The sequence below is a fragment of the Epinephelus fuscoguttatus genome, linkage group LG1 (assembly GCF_011397635.1).
Source record: "Epinephelus fuscoguttatus linkage group LG1, E.fuscoguttatus.final_Chr_v1".
NCBI lineage: Eukaryota > Metazoa > Chordata > Actinopteri > Perciformes > Serranidae > Epinephelus > Epinephelus fuscoguttatus.
Genome location: NC_064752.1, coordinates 47,197,263 through 47,216,183, shown reverse-complemented (window position 1 = coordinate 47,216,183; position 18,921 = coordinate 47,197,263). Strand labels below are relative to the sequence as shown.

Here is an 18,921-nt window from a genome sequence, read left to right as displayed (position 1 = left end):
GATATCGTCATCAGTCAGTACGTTTACATGGACAGTTTAATTCCACTTTTAATCGGAATGAACGGCCATTCCGATTAAAAGTGGTCACGTAAACGGTCATTCCGATTGAAAAATGGTCATTCCGATTGAAAATTAAAGCCGATTTAAAGGGCTGTGGTTTATTCCGTTTGTCATTCCGAATGAAAGAGTTTTGTGTGCATGTATACACTCATTCCTCTTTGAGTTCATTCCGGTCTTTCTGCGCATGCTCGTTTCCTTGCCCTTCTCGTGCAATGACGTATATAGCGCGCATAGCAACGGGCTGCATAGCAACAGGCTGAGCTAGAGCAGTCGGACTCGTTGCAGTCACCGGTTTTTCATTCGCCACAGCACGGTCTTCTGCCTCCCTTCTCCTGCTCAACAGATGAAGCATTAGCAGAACAAGGTTGTTGTCGTACGGCTGCTTTAAGAATATAAGCAAAACACGCCCGAAAAAGGCACTAAGAACGGCATCGTCAAGCATCTTGTTATCCAGAGCGAGGACTACAGTGTTTTCTTCCATTAAACGTAAACACGTAACATCCGCCCCACCCCCTATCCAATCAGAAACCTTCCCTGCCCCAAACCTTACGCAGACCTGAATAAAGGTGATTGAACTGATCTCCCATGTAAACCCTCATTCGGAATTAATATTTCCCATGTAAACTACCTGGAAACACTTTAATTCCGAATGATTTCATTCAGATTCATTTCATTCTGAATGAGAAGCCATCATGTAATTGTAGCCAGTGAGGGACAACTTGCCAAGGCTCTATCGATGCAGTTTGATTGTAGGAAAATAAATCGATGCATCGATGTAATCGATGAATCTTTACACCCCTACTGTAAACCCTCATGTAGTGATGTCTGCTGGTGAGTCAGTCTAACAGTGTTTGACCAAGTTTGACCACTTTATCACTATTCCCTCTCACTTGTAGCTGTTTTTTCGTTATCTTTTGAATTTAATATGAATTATGGAACCGTTTTTGTTCACGTTTGTTTCCCCCGTTTCGTAAATTATTGAAAGTTGCTTTTGAAGTGCGTCACAGAAGTGCGTTTTGAGAACAACCGCAGACTGTCATCTGTTCAATGCATCAATATCTTCGGATGCCATTAAAGTAATAATGATTACAATAATAACATCAAAATATTATGTGCAGACTGATTTAACAGATGATCACTGCTGCCACGATCACTGGAAAGTCTGGGCGAGAGGCTTCCACAGAGGAGCGCCCAGTTTGCACCAGCTTTCTAAAGACGTTATTTACTTCACTCAAACTGCGTGTGGCTATTAGCGCTGGTGTTAGTGAATTAGACGTTGTTTATCAATGAGGCTCATTTGCATAAATATATATTATATTTTTGTGCCAAATATATGCGTATTACGGGGCGGCACGGTGGTCTGGTGGTGAGCACTCTCGCCTCACAGCAAGAGGGTTGCCGGTTCGATCCCAGGCGTGGGAGCCCTTCTGTGCGGAGTTTGCATGTTCTCCCCGTGTCAGCGTGGGTTCTCTCCAGGCACTCCGGCTTCCTCCCACAGTCCAAAGACATGCAGATTGGGGACTAGGTTAATTGATAACTCTAAATTGTCCGTAGGTGTGAACGTGAGTGTGAATGGTTGTTTGTCTCTATGTGTCAGCCTTGCGATAGTCTGGCGACCTGTCCAGGGTGTACCCTGCCTCTCGCCCGATGTAGCTGGGATAGGCTCCAGCCCCCCCGCGACCCTCAAGAGGATGAAGCAGTTAGAAGATGAATGAATGAATGAATGAATATATGCATATTACCTCATTTAAATACGTGCAAATAACACCGGAGCACCGAGACGCAATCTGCTTGGCAGCGCAGTTAGTGGAGCATTTCACCCTCTGCGCGTGCTCTGTGAATTAGACGGGATCTGTTTGCTCCATTTTTACCAGTTTAGCGGCCGCAAAAGCCACGCAATCCTTTTGTGAATTCGGCCCTGAGTCAGGGCTGTTATGTTCCTTAAATGGCTTGATTTAGTTATCAAAGTTTCATTTTCTTAACAATAAAGATGCCGTGTTCATCCATTCTAGTTCTCTTATGTGCATGTTATTATAAAATAACTTCAAATCAAATCCTTAATCATTGATAAGTGTGCGTGCTACCCCCACCCCTCCCAACAAAAATCCCACCCCCCCTCAGAAAATAGTTCCGACGTCCATGCGCATTTCTCTTAACAAGATGATCAGCCCTATGTCCTTTCACAGAACTAAGACTAACACTATAAGGTCTAGTCTTATTTGGCCCAGCTGCAGAAAATGTTCACATTATTTGACTAAAAAAATACAAATATTTTAACATCAGTTTGCACCACTCCAGCTAGTAGCTACTTTATAGTAGGCTGTACATAATCCTATACAGTGAGGTGATAGTTTTTCTATGTATGCTACTTTGTACTATAGGTTTAGTAGTAACAAATGAATCTAATGTATTCTAGAAAAAATGTTTTCTTTTTGACATCTTTCTTTCCCTCTTCTGTCACTTTCTGACTTGTTTTTTTCTGTTTTTCTGTGTGTGTGTGGTGGTGGTGGTGGGGGGGTGGGATAGTCTGCTTGAAGATAATTTGGAATGATGGGTTTGATGGGTTTGAATGTGATTAGTATCAATCAATCAATCAATCAATCAATTTTATTTATACAGCCCAATATCACAAATCACAATTTGCCTCACAGGGCTTTACAGCATATGACATCCCTCTGTCCTTATGACCCTCGCAGCGGATAAGGAAACCCCCCCCCCACCAAAAAAAAAAAAAAAAACCTTCAGGAAGAGCAATTGAGGAGGGATCCCTCTTCCAGGACGGACAGACGTGCAATAGATGTTGTACAGAACAGATCAGCATAATAAATTAACAGTAATCCGTATGACACAATGAGACAGAGAGAGAGAGAGAGAGAGAGAGAGAGAGAGAGAGAGAGAGATGCAGGTAATGACAGTAGCTTATAACAACATTATTGAAAGTAATAATATTATAGTTATAGTTCTGGCTACTGTGGTACAATATGTTGAAAGTATCTATTAATATCTGGCAGTATACATGTGTGACAATAGTTGTGTATAATAACAGTAGAAGTATGACTAATGACTAATGATGGCAGCAGCAGCAGCAGGAGGCATCTGGCAGGACCACGGCAGCAGCACAACCACACACGTCACGCTGTCCAGGCACCGCTGCGATATGAGTTAATTTGAGAGACAGTGGAGCACAAAGGCTCTGGAGAAGAAGCCGAGTTAGTGACATCCAGAATGGCCGAGTTAGCAAGATGCAGTAATAGAATACGAGAGAGAGAGAGAGAGAGAGAGAGAAGAAGAAGAAGAGAAGGTGCCCGGTGTATTATAGGGGGGTCCTCCGGCAGACTAGGCCTAAGTCAGCCTAACTAGGGGCTGGTACAGGGCAAGCCTGAGCCAGCCCTAACTATAAGCTTTATCAAAGAGGAAAGTCTTAAGTCTAGTCTTAAATGTGGAGACGGTGTCTGCCTCCCGGACCGTAACAGGAAGATGATTCCACAGGAGAGGAGCCTGATAGCTAAAGGCTCTGGCTCCTGATCTACTTTGGAGACTTTAGGGACCACGAGTAACCCTGCGTTCTCAGAGCGCAGTGTTCTGGTGGGATAATAAGGCACTATGAGCTCTCTAAGATATGACGGAGCTTGACCATTTAGAGCTTTATAAGTTAACAGTAGGATTTTAAATTCAGTTCTGGATTTTACAGGGAGCCAGTGCAGAGAAGATAAAACAGGAGAAATATGATCTTGTTTCTTAGTTCCTGTTAGTACACGTGCTGCTGCATTCTGAATTAGCTGGAGAGTTTTTAAGGACTTACTAGAGCTACCTGATAATAGAGAGTTACAGTAATCCAGCCTAGAGGTAACAAAAGCGTGGACCAATTTTTCTGCATCTTTTCGGGTCAGGATAGGCCTAATTTTCGCAATATTACGCAGATGAAAAAATGCAGTCCGTGAGGTTTGTTTTAAATGAGAATTAAAAGACAAATCTTGATCAAATATTACTCCGAGGTTTCTTACAGTAGTGCTAGAGGCCAGAGCAATGCCATCAAGAGAAACTATGTCATCAGATAAAGAGTCTCTGAGTTGTTTGGGGCCAAGAACAATAACTTCAGTTTTGTCTGAATTTAACATCAGGAAATTGGTGCTCATCCAAGTTTTTATGTCCTTAAGGCAGTTATGGAGTTTAGTTAATTGATTACTTTCTTCTGGCTTCATCGATAAATACAACTGAGTATCATCCGCATAACAATGGAAATTTATAGAGTGATTTCTAATGATGTTACCTAAAGGAAGCATATATAGAGTAAATAGGATTGGTCCGAGCACAGAACCTTGCAGAACTCCAAAACAAACTTTGGTACGTAAGGACGATTCATTATGAACATGAACAAACTGAAAACGATCAGATAAATAAGATTTAAACCAGCTTAGTGCAGAACCTTTTAGGCCAATTAAGTGATCCAGTCTCTGCAGTAGAATTTGATGGTCAATTGTGTCAAACGCTGCACTAAGATCTAATAAAACAAGTACAGAGACGAGTCCTTTGTCTGAAGCAATCAGAAGGTCATTTGTAATTTTAACTAGTGCTGTCTCAGTGCTATGATGCACTCTATATCCTGACTGAAATTCCTCAAATAAATTATTGTCATGGAGAAAATCACACAGCTGGTCTGTGACTACTTTCTCAAGGATCTTTGACATAAAGGGAAGATTAGATATTGGTCTAGAGTTGGCTAACACCTCTGGATCCAGGGTGGGCTTTTTTAGTAGAGGTTTAATTACAGCTACCTTAAAAGACTGTGGTACATAGCCTGTTAATAAGGATATATTGATCATATCTAATATATGAGTGTTAACTAAAGGAAAGACCTCCTTAAGTAGCTTAGTTGGGATGGGTCTAAGAGACACGTTGATGATTTGGATGAAGAAATCACTACAGTCAATTCTTGAAGAGAAATTGGGAAGAAGCAATCTAAATATATATTAGGTTTTACAGCTGTGTTTGAGGTTAGATAGGTACTATCTGAGGGCAGGAGGTCATGAATTTTGCCTCTAATAGTTAGAATTTTGTCATTAAAAAAGTTCATAAAATCATTACTGCTAAGGGCTAAAGGAATACAAGGCTCAATAGAGCTCTGACTCTCAGTCAGCCTGGCTACAGTGCTGAAAAGAAACCTGGGGTTGTTCTTATTGTCTTCTATTAATGCTGAGTAATAGTTTGCTCTGGCATGTGATTAGTATCAATTTCTAGGCTGGCAAGAGTAATGCAACAACAACAAATAGCAGCTGACACAAACATGTGAGGTCATGTACTCTTCAAATAAGTGAATAAAGCACTGCATAGTGTAACAACATTATTTGATGTGGTTTAAGGCTTCAAGCCACTGAATAGTGTTCAGACAGATAGAGGGATGCTCTTATTGCCCAGTGCATTATATATCAAATACCCACCTCAATCAAATCTAGTTTACAACATACAGGTGCATCACCATAATTTAGAAGATCATAATAAGTTACTTTCGGGAGCATGGCACTGACTTAATCAGCTCACATCATACATGATTAGCCAGTAGCTTTCAACTCATTGTGTCACAGCTAAAACTTCTAACATTAACTTTACTTAGCAAGAACGTAACTTTTTCTTAAACTTTAACTTACAGTGGGCTGCTTGATTGTTGCTAAAATAATAATAAGAAAACTGTCATTCACTCACCTTGTCTGTCAGCTAGCAGTATCATCGTCTTCCTGTAAACTGAATTCAAGTTTTCCGCGTTCCGCCGATACATCAGATAACTTCCTGCGTGTCGTTTCAAAATAAAAGCTGTCTGGTGTGTAAATATGTTTATCATGCTGTTTGGGGCTTCTTCTTTTTTTTTCTCTTTGAAATTTTTACAGAGGTCTGAACCTTGGTGACCTCATAGCTGGCTACGGCCATTGGTAAGGACATCAAGATTTAATGTACAGTAAATTTTACAGTTTGTGTGCTAATAAATGCTGCGGCTTCTCCTGTGAAAATAGAATTTAGTATAGTGAGGTTATAATGCTGCTTATTATAGTGCTTAACATAGTGCTCCTACTAAATAAAAATAGTCTGGAGCTCTGTCTATGTATGCACTGCTGAGATTTCTATACCTTTGTACTGGCAATAGCTGTGGCCAGAGACACGTTTTCGTGTTATCCATCCATCCATCCATCCATCTATCCATCCATCCATCCAAACAATTCTTGTGAACATTATATCTCAAGAACACCTTGAGGGATTTTCTTCTAATTTGGCACTAACATCCACTAAACATACTGTTTTGAGCTACAGATCAGATGATCTTGATGACTGTTTCTTTAATCAGTTTCCTGGACTGATGCATTTGGCCTCCAGATGATATATAACAGTATAATAGCTGTGGGCGGTTCTATGCTTTATAATATCATCCACACATTACAACACCATTATTCCACAATCATATCTTTTAATTCTCAAGTTTTTGTAGTTTACAGATTAGTTTCAGAATTTTCATAAAACAATAAAACAGATGTATAGAGTAACCTAACAAGCAGCCCACTATTCTTTGGTCCCTCAGACCCCATAGACTTCCACAAAAGACCTGAATCTGATTGGTGCTGAGATAAACTCTTGGCCAAATCAGATTAATTTACGTTGCCACTGATTGGGTAATGTGACAACGAATGACAAGGTTTATCCACAAAACTTACATCTGTTGAGTCAGACTCTAATCTCACCTGTAACCCTGATGCATCTCCAGACTCCTGCCTCTCCTGATCTTTCCTTTATGCTGCTTTGGCAAAAAAATGTCGAATGACCATTTTTCTTTTCTTTTTTGGTGCCATTTTGCCCTCCACTCACCACCCATCATAAAAGGGAAATGATTGACAATATCAAACTACTTGCAGACAGAAACACTCTTTTCCGTGTAGCCTACAGCCTATTCTGTGTAGCCTATGTAATATGACCGTAATTACGTCGGACTAGTTTTTCTGCAGTCACAGACATCAGTTGAATTGCATAAACAAACCAGACATCTACTAGATGCAATTCAGTGGGCTAGTGAACCTAGTCATTGCTTAAACCTTACCTAGGAGTTTGCAACAATTTCTAACATTACATACCAAAACTGATTTATTACTAGCTAAAGGCAACTGTTATGACAACAGGACAGCACCTTATCTCTGCCTCAGCAAACGTTACGAGACCTATTAGCTAATAGCTAGCTACAGTGGCTAGAGCTAGCTCTCTGACTAGCTGCACCACCGGCTAGCAACGTTACAGTTTATAGGCATTTAGGACGCAAACCAAACTATTAGCATTGATACAACTCTGTACAGAAAAATAATAGTCGTTCAACATTTTATTCCCTATTTTCAATAACTTCAATCTTACTTGCTGCCTAATCAAAATCCTCGCTGTTGCCGATCGATTGTGCTTTGACTCTGACCATCTTATAAGAGGTGAACACTTGCCCCCCCAGATGAAAGTCAGTGATTGTTGGACCCAGACACCACCCCACCAGCCCGCCCTACTTGGACTTCTGCCCCCTTAACTGTTGTCCCATCATGTTTTCCCCTAATGTTGCTGAGCGCTGTTAAACAATAACAGTGACAGGCTGCGTATCATGCCAATGTGAAAGGATGGCTTCATCTGTGTCTGACACTGGAAGTCACTGCCCAAGCACCGGTATTCAACGACTTTGGAGTGAGACCGGGTTGAAAATATAACTGCAATTTGACTGGTTCGCAGAGGCATACAGTCATGAGGCCCTAATTCTATTTGGTTTTTTTTATATATTTGCAAATCTGATTACACACACACAGATTCTGAATATACATTTGCAGATCCCTGTACACATTCACAAATCCCAGTACACATTTCTTTTTACACAACTCTCCACACACATTTGCAAACAGTTTTGCCACAATAATGGCCCCTATAGATCTTGACCGCACTGCCTCTCTGCTTGTCTGTCCACTTTTGCATTAAACGGGATGTATAGCGTTAGTTCCTCAGAGCCCCTGCAGCTCAATTTCAGAGACTGTGGGGACTTCCTATTCCTCACTATCCTCACATCAGCTAAAACCTACAGTCCCATGTGTCCCCTCACACACTGAGCCTGTGCATCAGCTGAGTTTCATCTAGTCTGTACACAGCTCTCAACAGTAGCAGTGGTCCAGTAAATGAGGCATTCAGGGACCCATCTGGTAGGGACAGCCTGGCCTCAGCTGGACCCTGCACACACCAGGGAACCATTCCAGCCTTATGGGAGCACACACACAGTTTTTCCACAGGAAAGCAGAATAAAAACATTCATGCCAAATGTGCACAAACACACAAACACTAAGGACCTCTTCTGATGAAGAGAAAATAGTCTCTCACAGCATTATGGTTAACATCATATCTATGTACCTATCTAATGTACAGTGGTGTGTGAGTTTGTGTGTGTGTGTGTGTGTGTGTGTGTGTGTGTGTGTGTGTGTGTGTACACCCACATTGTCCCTTAACAAGAAGATGTCAAAATTTATGGTTTTACAGCATCATATGCTGTACAGTAAGTGTGTCTTGGCAAACAGAAGCCTGGTCCAAACAAACAGGATGTATTAATTAGCAAGCTTTCAAGGTGCTGGTAGGAATCAGTGGCGGCTGCTGGTCTTTCAAACAGGGGAAGCTCACTTTAAGTTTACATCATAAAATCTGTCATATTGTAGCGAGGCAGTAACTTATAAAAGGAACATTTAATTGAAGCCATTTTTCAACCACACACATGCCATAGAATCACAGCAAAACTCACCTCAAAGAGATGGGTTTTCAGATGGGTTTAAACACCTGAACTGTACTGTACAAATGGTGAAAATGAGCTATATCGCTTATGGAAATAAGGAACTCCAGACGGCATTCTGTCAGAAGACTCCACTCGCAAATATCCGCATGGGACTGAGCTCGAAATACGAAGTGCTGTCAATCACAAAGGGGTTCAGCCTTTTAGACGATTCCTCCAATCATCATGCATACACTGAGCATCCTCTCCCGCCTACCGCTCCATTAGGTCCCAGAGAAGCTAAGCCTCCCTGGAAGTGACGATTTTGTCGCATTTATCCAATGACCGTCTTGCTTTGCTGCATGAAAAAACCTGCTCAGTGCTGCCGCGCTGTCTCATAGGACTGCTTGGAGGCTCCGCATCCACTGTGCTGACACATGTATGCTGTAAAGCCCTGTGAGGCAAATTGTAATTTGTGATATTGGGCTTTATAAATAAAATTGATTGATTGATTGACATGAATGTATGACAGGGAGGTCGTGTTTGAAAACTGGTGATAAACAGCTGACGTTTGGACATCATAGTCATGATGTTAAATGCATCCGAGCGCACGTTTAATGCAATGTAAATTCTTATTTTAATGTAAATTCAGTAGTGCATATTTGACCATTTCTTCAATGAAATTTTAGGGGAAGTTCAGCCTCCCTTGCTGTCTAAGAGCAATCGCCCCTGGTAGGAATATATCCAGATGTTGGACGGAGCTAGGCTAACTGTTCCCCTGTTTCCAGTTTGGTAAGCTAGTCCTCTCCTGTCACCAGGTCTATAGTTAATGCACAGGCATGACAGCCATGTCAATCTTCTCATCTAACTATCGATAAGAAAGCGAAAAAGTATAGTTCTCAAAATGTCAAACCACACATGTGATGGATTCAATAGTTTTGAGTGTTTCAGTGTTTTAAATACTGTATCTCTTTCAAAATGTATGTGAATTTATCCCATTTGAACACCATTTTGCAAGCATGTTTCACAAATGATGAAACAAGACTAGGTCAAAACCTGGTATGTGGCTGGACCGTGTATGAAACACCGGAGGGCTTTAAATCAGAAATAGGATGTGGTGGCAGTTCAGTTCATTCAGTCATGGACTTTGCCCCACTGTTGTGGTCCAGCCCAAAAATTCCTGTAACTAGATGTTGAAATGAAGAACAATACAGTTAAATTTAGATGCAGTCACAGCAGAAGGGAGTTGCTCTCTCCGGAGCTGTACCCACTGATCACTGATTTCTATCATTTTTTCCCTAATTAAGGGATTTTTGGGGGGAGTTTTTCCTTATCTGCTGTGAGGGTCTAAGGACAGAGAGATGTCGTATGCTGTAAAGCCCTCTGAGGCAAATTGTGATTTGTGATATTGGGTTTTATATATAAAATTGTATTGAAACAAGAAAATTGAATTGAATTGATCATTTAACACAACCCTCCCCTCTGCAGCTCCCAATATGCAGGAATAATAAAATAGAATAGGCGAAATTACATAAATACCGCACGCAAAATAACCGCGTGGGTTTTGCACAAAACTGCAAGGGATTAGAGTGAAGTGGATGTGTCTGTAAAGGGGTAAGCCTTATTGTACGAAAACATTTTCATTCAGGTATCTTGAAGTAAGAGAACAAGGGACCCCTTGCTTGTGCCCTGTTTTCCATGCTAAACGTTAGCCTAAATTTAGAGAACTATTTACCCCCCTTACCGACAAGCTAACATGACATGGTTAATTTTCATGGTTAATGTTTCATATGACATAAGCGTCACTCTAGCACAAAATATAGGCCTGCTGAATGTAGGCCTGTGAGTATTAAATGACTACAGATTTAATTTATTGTAATGACGGTGGTTGTCCAAATATTAAGCTAAAACATTTCTAAGAATTGTAGCTCAATTATGCATGCATGCACACGCGCATGTTAGCTAGCTCTTATTTTAATATCAGGCAAACCAATGGCAGACAATATCTTTGCAGACTTATCTTAGCCAAACTAATAACCAGTGCTTAATTTGTAAAATTAGAAGTAGGGGAACACTTAGGGCCTCTGAGAGAGCAGAATTCCCCCACTCCCAAAAGTGCCTTATTGGCTACAAAGATGCAGATGAAAGGTTTGAATATTAATTCAAATTGTGGGCGTACTCAGTAGCGACTTATGATTTTAAAAGTAGCGAAGTAGATTACATGGTGTAAATTCTACTCAAGCAAGAGTAAAATTACACACTTGAAAAAAATACTCATAAAAGTACAAGTACCCAAAAAATCTACTTAATTACAGGAATGTGAGTATTTGTAATTCGTTACTTCCACCCCTGCATTTTTGTGACTATTGTAGTACTGTTGCTGCTAGCCAATAGGTTCCACCAAAAACAATAAGTTCTAACGTTCAATAACTAATATTTTAATATTTTCTTTAATTTAATAATTTTCTCGTCTTTATTGTAAAAGATAGGCAGGGCTTAGCCCTGCTAGCCTATTTTTACCAGCCGTCTCTGAAAATGTTACTTTAGTAGATTTCAAGGATTTTGTGTCATACAGACACAGCTGGTCCTCAAAGAAACTGATGAGGTGATCCTCCTTTTCCGTCATTCAAAACTTGAAATGGGCATCACTGTAGTGTGTAGTGACCTCTAGGATAATCACAGCCTCACGAAACTTTACAGCTACAAATTAGAGACCTGAAGCATTAAGAGGATGTTTGGCTTTCTTAGATATATTAACAATAAGGGGGTTTCTTGGCAGTTCCCAGCACAGAGGTGCTCACCATCCAGTTGTAAGAAAAAAGCAATTCTTACAGAGATCTCCAAATGTCAGAAGTTTTTGATATGAAATCACAGCAAGACTTTTTCTGTGGTGTTCCTCAAGGATATGGTAAGGATGTGGTATACTGGAGGGATCTCTGATAATTTCTATGAATTCTTGAGTGGTAAAAATGCTTAAATTTAGCACCAAATTTGTGTAACAAATGTTATCAACCCAAACATTGTTATAACAACTTATAAGACAAAAGTGAGCATTGGAATGGTCATTACATACTGCCATAATGATGTTCTAAGCCTGACTTTAAAAGTTAACAAAACACAATGTTTATCACATATTTATGACTAGAAAAACTTGACACACAGTGCTAAGCTCCATCTCAAATTTATCATGTGGGTGTGTGGGTCTCAGAGGGTTAACTACGACCCCTTAAGTGCATTTCAACAAGAAATACTGCAATCACTGAGCTTAAAACTACGGAAGCCCTAAATGGTCATACATACATTTTATTTCCTCTGTTTTCTCATGATAACGAGGTAATGCCTACGTTTTCCCGTGATAACAAGATAATTTCCCTCCGTTTTCCCCGTGATAACGAGATAATTTCCCTCCGTTTTCTCGTGATAACGAGATGATTCCTCCGTTTTCTCGTGATAACGAGATAATTGTCCTCCGTTTTCCTGTGATAACGTGATTATTTCCCTACGTTTTCTCGTGATAACAAGATAATTCCTCCGTTTTCTTCTGATAACGAGATAGTTCCTCCGTTTTTCTGTGATAACGAGATAATTTCCCTCCGTTTTCTTGTGATAACGAGATAATTCCTCCGTTTTCTCATGATAACGAGATAATTTCCCTCCGTTTTCCCATGATAACGAGATAATTTCCCTCCGTTTTCTTGTGATAACGAGATAATTCCTCCGTTTTCTCATGGTAACAAGATAATTTTCCTCCGTTTTCCCATGATAATGAGATAATGCCTACTTTTTCCCGTGATAACGAGATAATTTCCCTCCGTTTTCCCGTGATAACATGATAATTTGCCTCCGTTTTCTCGTGATAACGAGATAATTCCTCCGTTTTCCTGTGATAACGAGATAATTTTCCTCTGTATTCCCGTGACAACGAGATAATTAATTTCAGAGATAATGAATGAAAACGTCCAGTTTCTCCTGAGTGAGAGGAGCAGACTGATATGCACGCTGCAAAACACAAAACAAAACACAAACAAGCAGAACTAGGTTTAACGTTGGTGTTCAAGGAGACGTCAGTCAGCATGACATGTCACTGTGATGGAAATCTCAGGCCTATCATGTTTCTCTCAAATTAATTATCTTGTTGTCACGGGAAAATGGAGGGAAATTATCTCGTTATCACGGGAAAACGGAGAAAATAAAATGTATGTATGTATGACCGTTTGGGGCTTCCATATAAAACAGCCGGGAAGCTAAGCTAAACTTTTCAAGAAACTGAAAACCCAATATGCAGCTTAACCCTTAACCCAAAAACATGTTATTGATATCATACTATTTAAATTCTTAATTTATCATTTATATTTTTAAAAGATTGTAGTTTTTGTATTACTACCCCAAGCTTCCATCAGTGGGTTAAAGAATGGCACACTGACTGTGGGCTTTGTGATCTTTGTTACTTGGGCAGATCTGTCACCTCTTTCTCTTTGGCTGATCTCACTGAGGACTCTACAACAGAACAAGCCAGACATTCTACCTCTGATGAAGGCCTCCAAGTCCAGGGAGATTCACAGCACAGAATTTGGATTCCATGGCAACCTTACCATGGTCAGCTATGTGAGAAAAAGATGAATGGGTGTTGTTCTTCTGAACTGTTGTTCTTCTTTTGAGCTTGATGCACTGCGGCAAAGTGGTGGCTGAAAATACCAGAAAGAATAAACTGAAGTGATCAAATTCTACAACAAGACCAAAGGAGGTGTAGACACCACTGTCTGTGTCTGTGATAGTTGGCACCTACACCTGCAAGTGCTAAACACACAGGTGGCCCATAATGCTGTGGTACAACATGCTTGACATCGCCACCTTAATGCCCACACCTTTTTCACAGCTAAGCAACCTGAATTCAAGAGTGGCTTTACCAATGCATGATGGCTCTTTCTCAGTGAGCTCTCAAAGGAGCTTGTCACACCACACATGAGGAGTTGACTAGAAGGCTGCCCCAAATTGTAAACCCCGATCACTGAAGCAATGGGAAGATGGGGGTTACAAAAGCCCATGGACGCTGGAACTATTTTCTGTGAGGGGGGGGGGTGGGATTTTTGTTGGGAGGGGCGGGGGAAGCATGCGCACTTATCAATGATTAAGGATTTAATTTGAAGTTATTTTATAATAACATGCAGTTGTAAGAGAACTAGAATGAATGCACATGGCATCTTTATTGTTAAGAAAATGAAACTTAAAACAAACTAAATCAAGCCATTTAAGGAACATAACAGCATTATTTGTAACCTTGAATGAAAAAAAGAAAAGTCTGCGCTCCTCACTCAGGGCTTTCATGCAATTCCAAAAGTGGACCTTCTCTCAGTTGACCTACTGATGAAGATTTTAAGCAGGGTCGAGACATCGCTTTCATCCATAAGGTTACTGTGAGCGTTCATAATGGCCAGATGTGTTAGTCTCTCCTGTGTCATGGTTTTCAGCCTGCACAAGGCTGAGAAAGAGTGCTCGGATGCCGAGACAGATATGGGCAGGGCCAGACAGAGCTTAATGAGCTTCTCCACCTCCGACAGCATGGAGCGGGTTTGGGGCTGCAAGGTTTGCAGGATGGACACAACATCCTGGATGGTGCTAACTTCTCGTCCCCTACCCACATCCCTCAGTATGTCCAGCTCAAGGCTTAGCCGCTCTTGTGGAAAGGAGGTCAGTTCCGGGGAACCCACATCTCCTCGTTTCCCCTGAGCCGCCTCAAGAACTGCCTGCTCTCGACCTGCAGCTACGCGGAGTCCCTCCTGATCAAAACGCTGCTCCACCTCTGAGCGCAGCAGGTCCAGGGTCTCAAACAGTTGTCTCTTCCACAGGCTACTGTATGTAGTCAGGCAGGCTGCATATCATATCAAAAGCATAGATCTATGCATTAATGATATGAAAAAGATAAATGCAAGTCAGACAAATTGAACTTAAATTCAGATTCTTTATTTTTTTAAAGCGTAATGCAGTGGGTAGGGAGGCTAATGGGGTGCGGGGAGGCGGATGGGAGGGGCCGCACCCCCCGCACCCCTAGTTCCAACGCCTATGCAAAAGTCACAATCCAGCTACAGAAAAGAAGCAGACAGGGCCATCCAAAGAGAAAGAGGTATCAGGTCTGCCCGAGTAACAACATCGCAAAGTCAACAATAGGTGTGGGAAATACAGTGTGCCTGTGTGCAATTATCACAGCCAGAAACAGGAAGTTTGTCACAATTGCATACAGTAAGGAGACAAGAAGGCAAAATAGGAACTATCACATCAAGAGCTTCAACAAACACTGTGACTTACCAGCAGGAAAATAAACAAGAGAGGAACTGTCAGTTCCACACATGCACGTACACATACACACAAAAAAAATGACTGTTGACAATTTATATTGGTATTTTTTGTTGTTTTTCAGTTATTTAAAAAAAATGTTCAAAATGTTAAGAAGTGAAAAAATAAAACATATTTCAAATATGAAATCTTTCTTGTGTGAACCAAAGTATAATACAATGTATATACAAATGATTATTCTTAACCAAAATGACAAAAATGGCATATAAACATACTGATTCTAATATGGGTCATTTTTGACCTAGCTATGAAAGAGTGTATGGTCTAACCACTCATGTATATAAGGGTTAAATCTATTTACTTTTTTCAGTTTGGGATGAATTCAAAAACTTTGGCTTCTTTTCCATTGCAACTGTAGCCACAGCTCATAGTATTTAGAGTGGTCCACCATGCCAAAATAACAGGTGAAACACGATTTCTCCAAGACAAATTTTAAATCATGAAATCTGGTGGTCATAACATAAACCTATAGGGTCATTAGATTCTCCAGCTGAGTCCTGTGTTTCTGAGTTCACTAACACTGAAGATACTGTGTGAAGAACATCTTCACTGCCCTGTAGATCTCATTTCACTCTTCGAACAAAAAGGCAAATAAGAGGATTTCCCAAATGCTGAACTAGTCCATTAATACAGGTTCTAATGATGTTCAAAGAATGTTCACTTGGGTGTAAAATAATGTGACAACAGCTGAGTTTGATGTGCCTCTGCTCTATGGTAATAGTGGTAGCATGGCTGTGGAGCCTGCCTGCCAGCTGCTCTACATGCTTCTTTATTCATTTCCTTTCACACACTCTCTCTCCTTTATGTTGGCATGTTCTGTCTCTCGATTACTCTCTCAGTTCAAAGACTTGACTGTACTGAAGAGTAAAGAGAAGAGCTGAGACTGAGTGATGAGGCAGATACTGGAAACACCAATGCAGCAGACATACAACCCTGAGTAAAATGGAAAAAAATAACATTCTGTCTTCTCTCCTCTGCTTCCCCTCTTTTCTCTCACTTTCATCTTGTTAACTTCATGTAACCCTCCGCCTGGCCTGCTGTTTTACACCCTAAACCTATTTTCTTTCCCCACCTGCTTCACCCTCGTGTTTCATTGCCCTGACTTTCAATCTTGCGTTGTTCTCCAACTCAACCCTCTTCCCATATTGATTTTCTTTCCTGTGCTGCTTGTCAATGGAAAATAACCCGTCACCTTAACCCATCACTCTGCACATTATTACATAAACTGCCACTGACAAAATCCAATATCACACAAACCAAATACCATTACACTGTTCTGTATGTGACTGCCATATCCATCTCACACAATTCCTCATCAATCGTTCTACTCACAACTCCCATCCAATCTTTGTTCTGTCTCCTCATTCCTTCATCCCTCCCCTCTGCCCTCCAGCCGTGTGTCTGGTGCTTGGCTGTATCATCTTCCCCAACGGCTGGGACTCAGAGGTGATCCGGGACATGTGCGGAGAGGACACAGGGAGGTACACCCTGGGCAACTGCTCAGTGCGCTGGGCTTACATCCTGGCTATCATTGGCATCCTGGACGCCCTCATCCTCTCCTTCCTGGCCTTTGTGCTCGGCAACCGGCAGAGTGACTTCCTGCAGGAGGAGCTGAAGGCTGACAACAAAGGTGAGAGGAGGAAAATGAACAGTTACAAGCATTAAAATTACAGGTTATGGAAAGGGCCAGGAGAAGTGAAAAGAAATGTGTGTTGTGGTTACAATATAATAACACTGTGCATTCCAAACTCTGTCAACGTTTATGTCAACTCAAATATGATTAAATAAGTAAATTAAGAGATAAGCTGATCAGCACAGGGCAAAAAATATTGAAATTCAAATGGTCGATTGATTGTTTAAGACATTTATAAAGTTACATGACCAAATATTTACTGCTTACAGGTCTAAAAATGTGAGGATTTACTGCTATTTTCCATTGAATTTCATTGAACTGTAACTCTAATGTCACTGTACATAGTGCACTGTTCCTCATACAAAATAAGCTATTACATAGTATGGACAAAGTGTAATTTATTACAGGGAAACTTTACCGATTTTCAACCAGTTCTCTGTCATCACAATGAGAGTAGTATGTGTGGTGTGCGCAGACGAATGGTGTTTGGCTTCCTCTTGTGCCACAAGAGTCTGGATGAAGTCTGGACAATGGACAAATTCAACTGTGTTTTCTGTTTTTAAGTTTTAAAGTTGCTGAATCAACAAAATTATTGAGGTTTTGAAAATATGCACACGTGCTAAATTAAAGACACATGTTGGCATGCATGATTAATGTGTTTATTCAGGGTGTGGCCAGAATAAATGAGCATACTGTTCACATTAATTGACCAGAAAAGGATTTCATGTTAGCACACAACATCATCATACAAACTTTACTAGGACATAGACATGTAGCTACTTTTTCTGTAACAATGCTAAATGAAGATGTCCTCAGTAGTGCTGACTAAGCTGATAAATCCTGATAGTCCTCAAACTCGCACTGTAATTACAACGAATCCCTCAGCTGTGTGGTTGATATTTATTGCTGCTGTATTATTAAATAAGATGTTGGTCGTAGCTTTCTCAGTGTATGACTGGTGTTGCAATGAGAGATATCGCAGCATCATCAAAGGAGGTGAAGACTGTCTTGAGAAGCCTTAAGAGAAATGAAGAATAACTCCAATTCCTCTGAGCGTGTGGAGGAAGTTACCATAGTTACGAGTTAGATTCCAGAAGGATGAGGCTGTAATTTCCTCTCGCTGGATATGTTTATGTCTTTTTCCTCTGTCACAGTGTCTCTCTCTTAGTTCATTTGTTTTTCTTTCTTTCTCAATGTGTTTGTGTCTATCTCTCGATTCTTTGTCTCCATAGAGCATCGTTTACATCAGTAAGTCCGTAAACATAAGCAGGTGTCATGCACAAACATTTGCATAGATGCCTGCCATCATACAAGCATGTGACATTAAAGATCAACTCTGACTTTGTTAGAGCACACAACTGCACCCTCTAATCTATGAAAAAAAATCCAATTGATATCTTAAATGTCAACTGTGCAGAGAAATTAGTTCGGATATAAAAAGGAATCAAAATGTAGAGGCAGCACAAATGCGTAGAATGTCAATTGATCAGCATGAACAGAGCTGAGCAGACATGCCTCTTGAATTAGGCAGCATACATATGAGGATGTGTCCGCTCCATTTAGAAGTAATACAATGTGTTTTATCCTGAGCTGCAGGACTGCACTTAAATAAATCAAGCTGGGTTTATAAGCTACTTGAGATGCATCAAAGTACTTTCTGTTTCACAGTCTCTCATTACTGAAGAGAAGACTTCTGTCATGCTAGTTGTAAAGACTTAGTTTTTTCACATACTGTGATAGAGTGATGGTCACAGTGAGCTGAAGCTTTGGAGTGTCAGTCTTTTTTATTAGATAAACAAGTCTTTCTGTAATTGTTGTCTTTGTTTTCAGTGATCTCTATCAGCACCAGAAACTTGTAGGAGAAAACACTGGCAGCCAAACTGACCAATCACAGTTCTTTTCGTCTCCATGTAGTGTGTCCATAGTCATTTGTAAACAGTGATGACATATGCAGGGCTGCGCACACAATGTGGCAACAGAAGTGATGTGGAGTACAACAGCTTGTCAAACGATTCCTGGACATTAACCACCAAACACTGCCAATGCTACCTAAATAAACTGACTTTGACAAATAGTGGCCAACATCCAAATCCTTGTGCTATTAGTCTGTGTGTAGAAGACATTA

General features: G+C 40.6%; 1 protein-coding gene across 2 annotated transcripts in view; it reads left to right on the top strand.

Annotated features, from left to right (window-relative positions):
- The window catches only part of lhfpl4a (LHFPL tetraspan subfamily member 4a), an 85,030-nt gene that overhangs the window by 44,449 nt on the left and 21,660 nt on the right, over positions 1–18,921 (top strand). For both annotated transcript variants that reach the window (XM_049571757.1, XM_049571748.1), the window contains exon 2: positions 16,557–16,793. In XM_049571757.1, the coding sequence (XP_049427714.1) occupies positions 16,557–16,793 (237 nt within the window). The remainder of the gene's footprint in view (positions 1–16,556; positions 16,794–18,921) is intronic.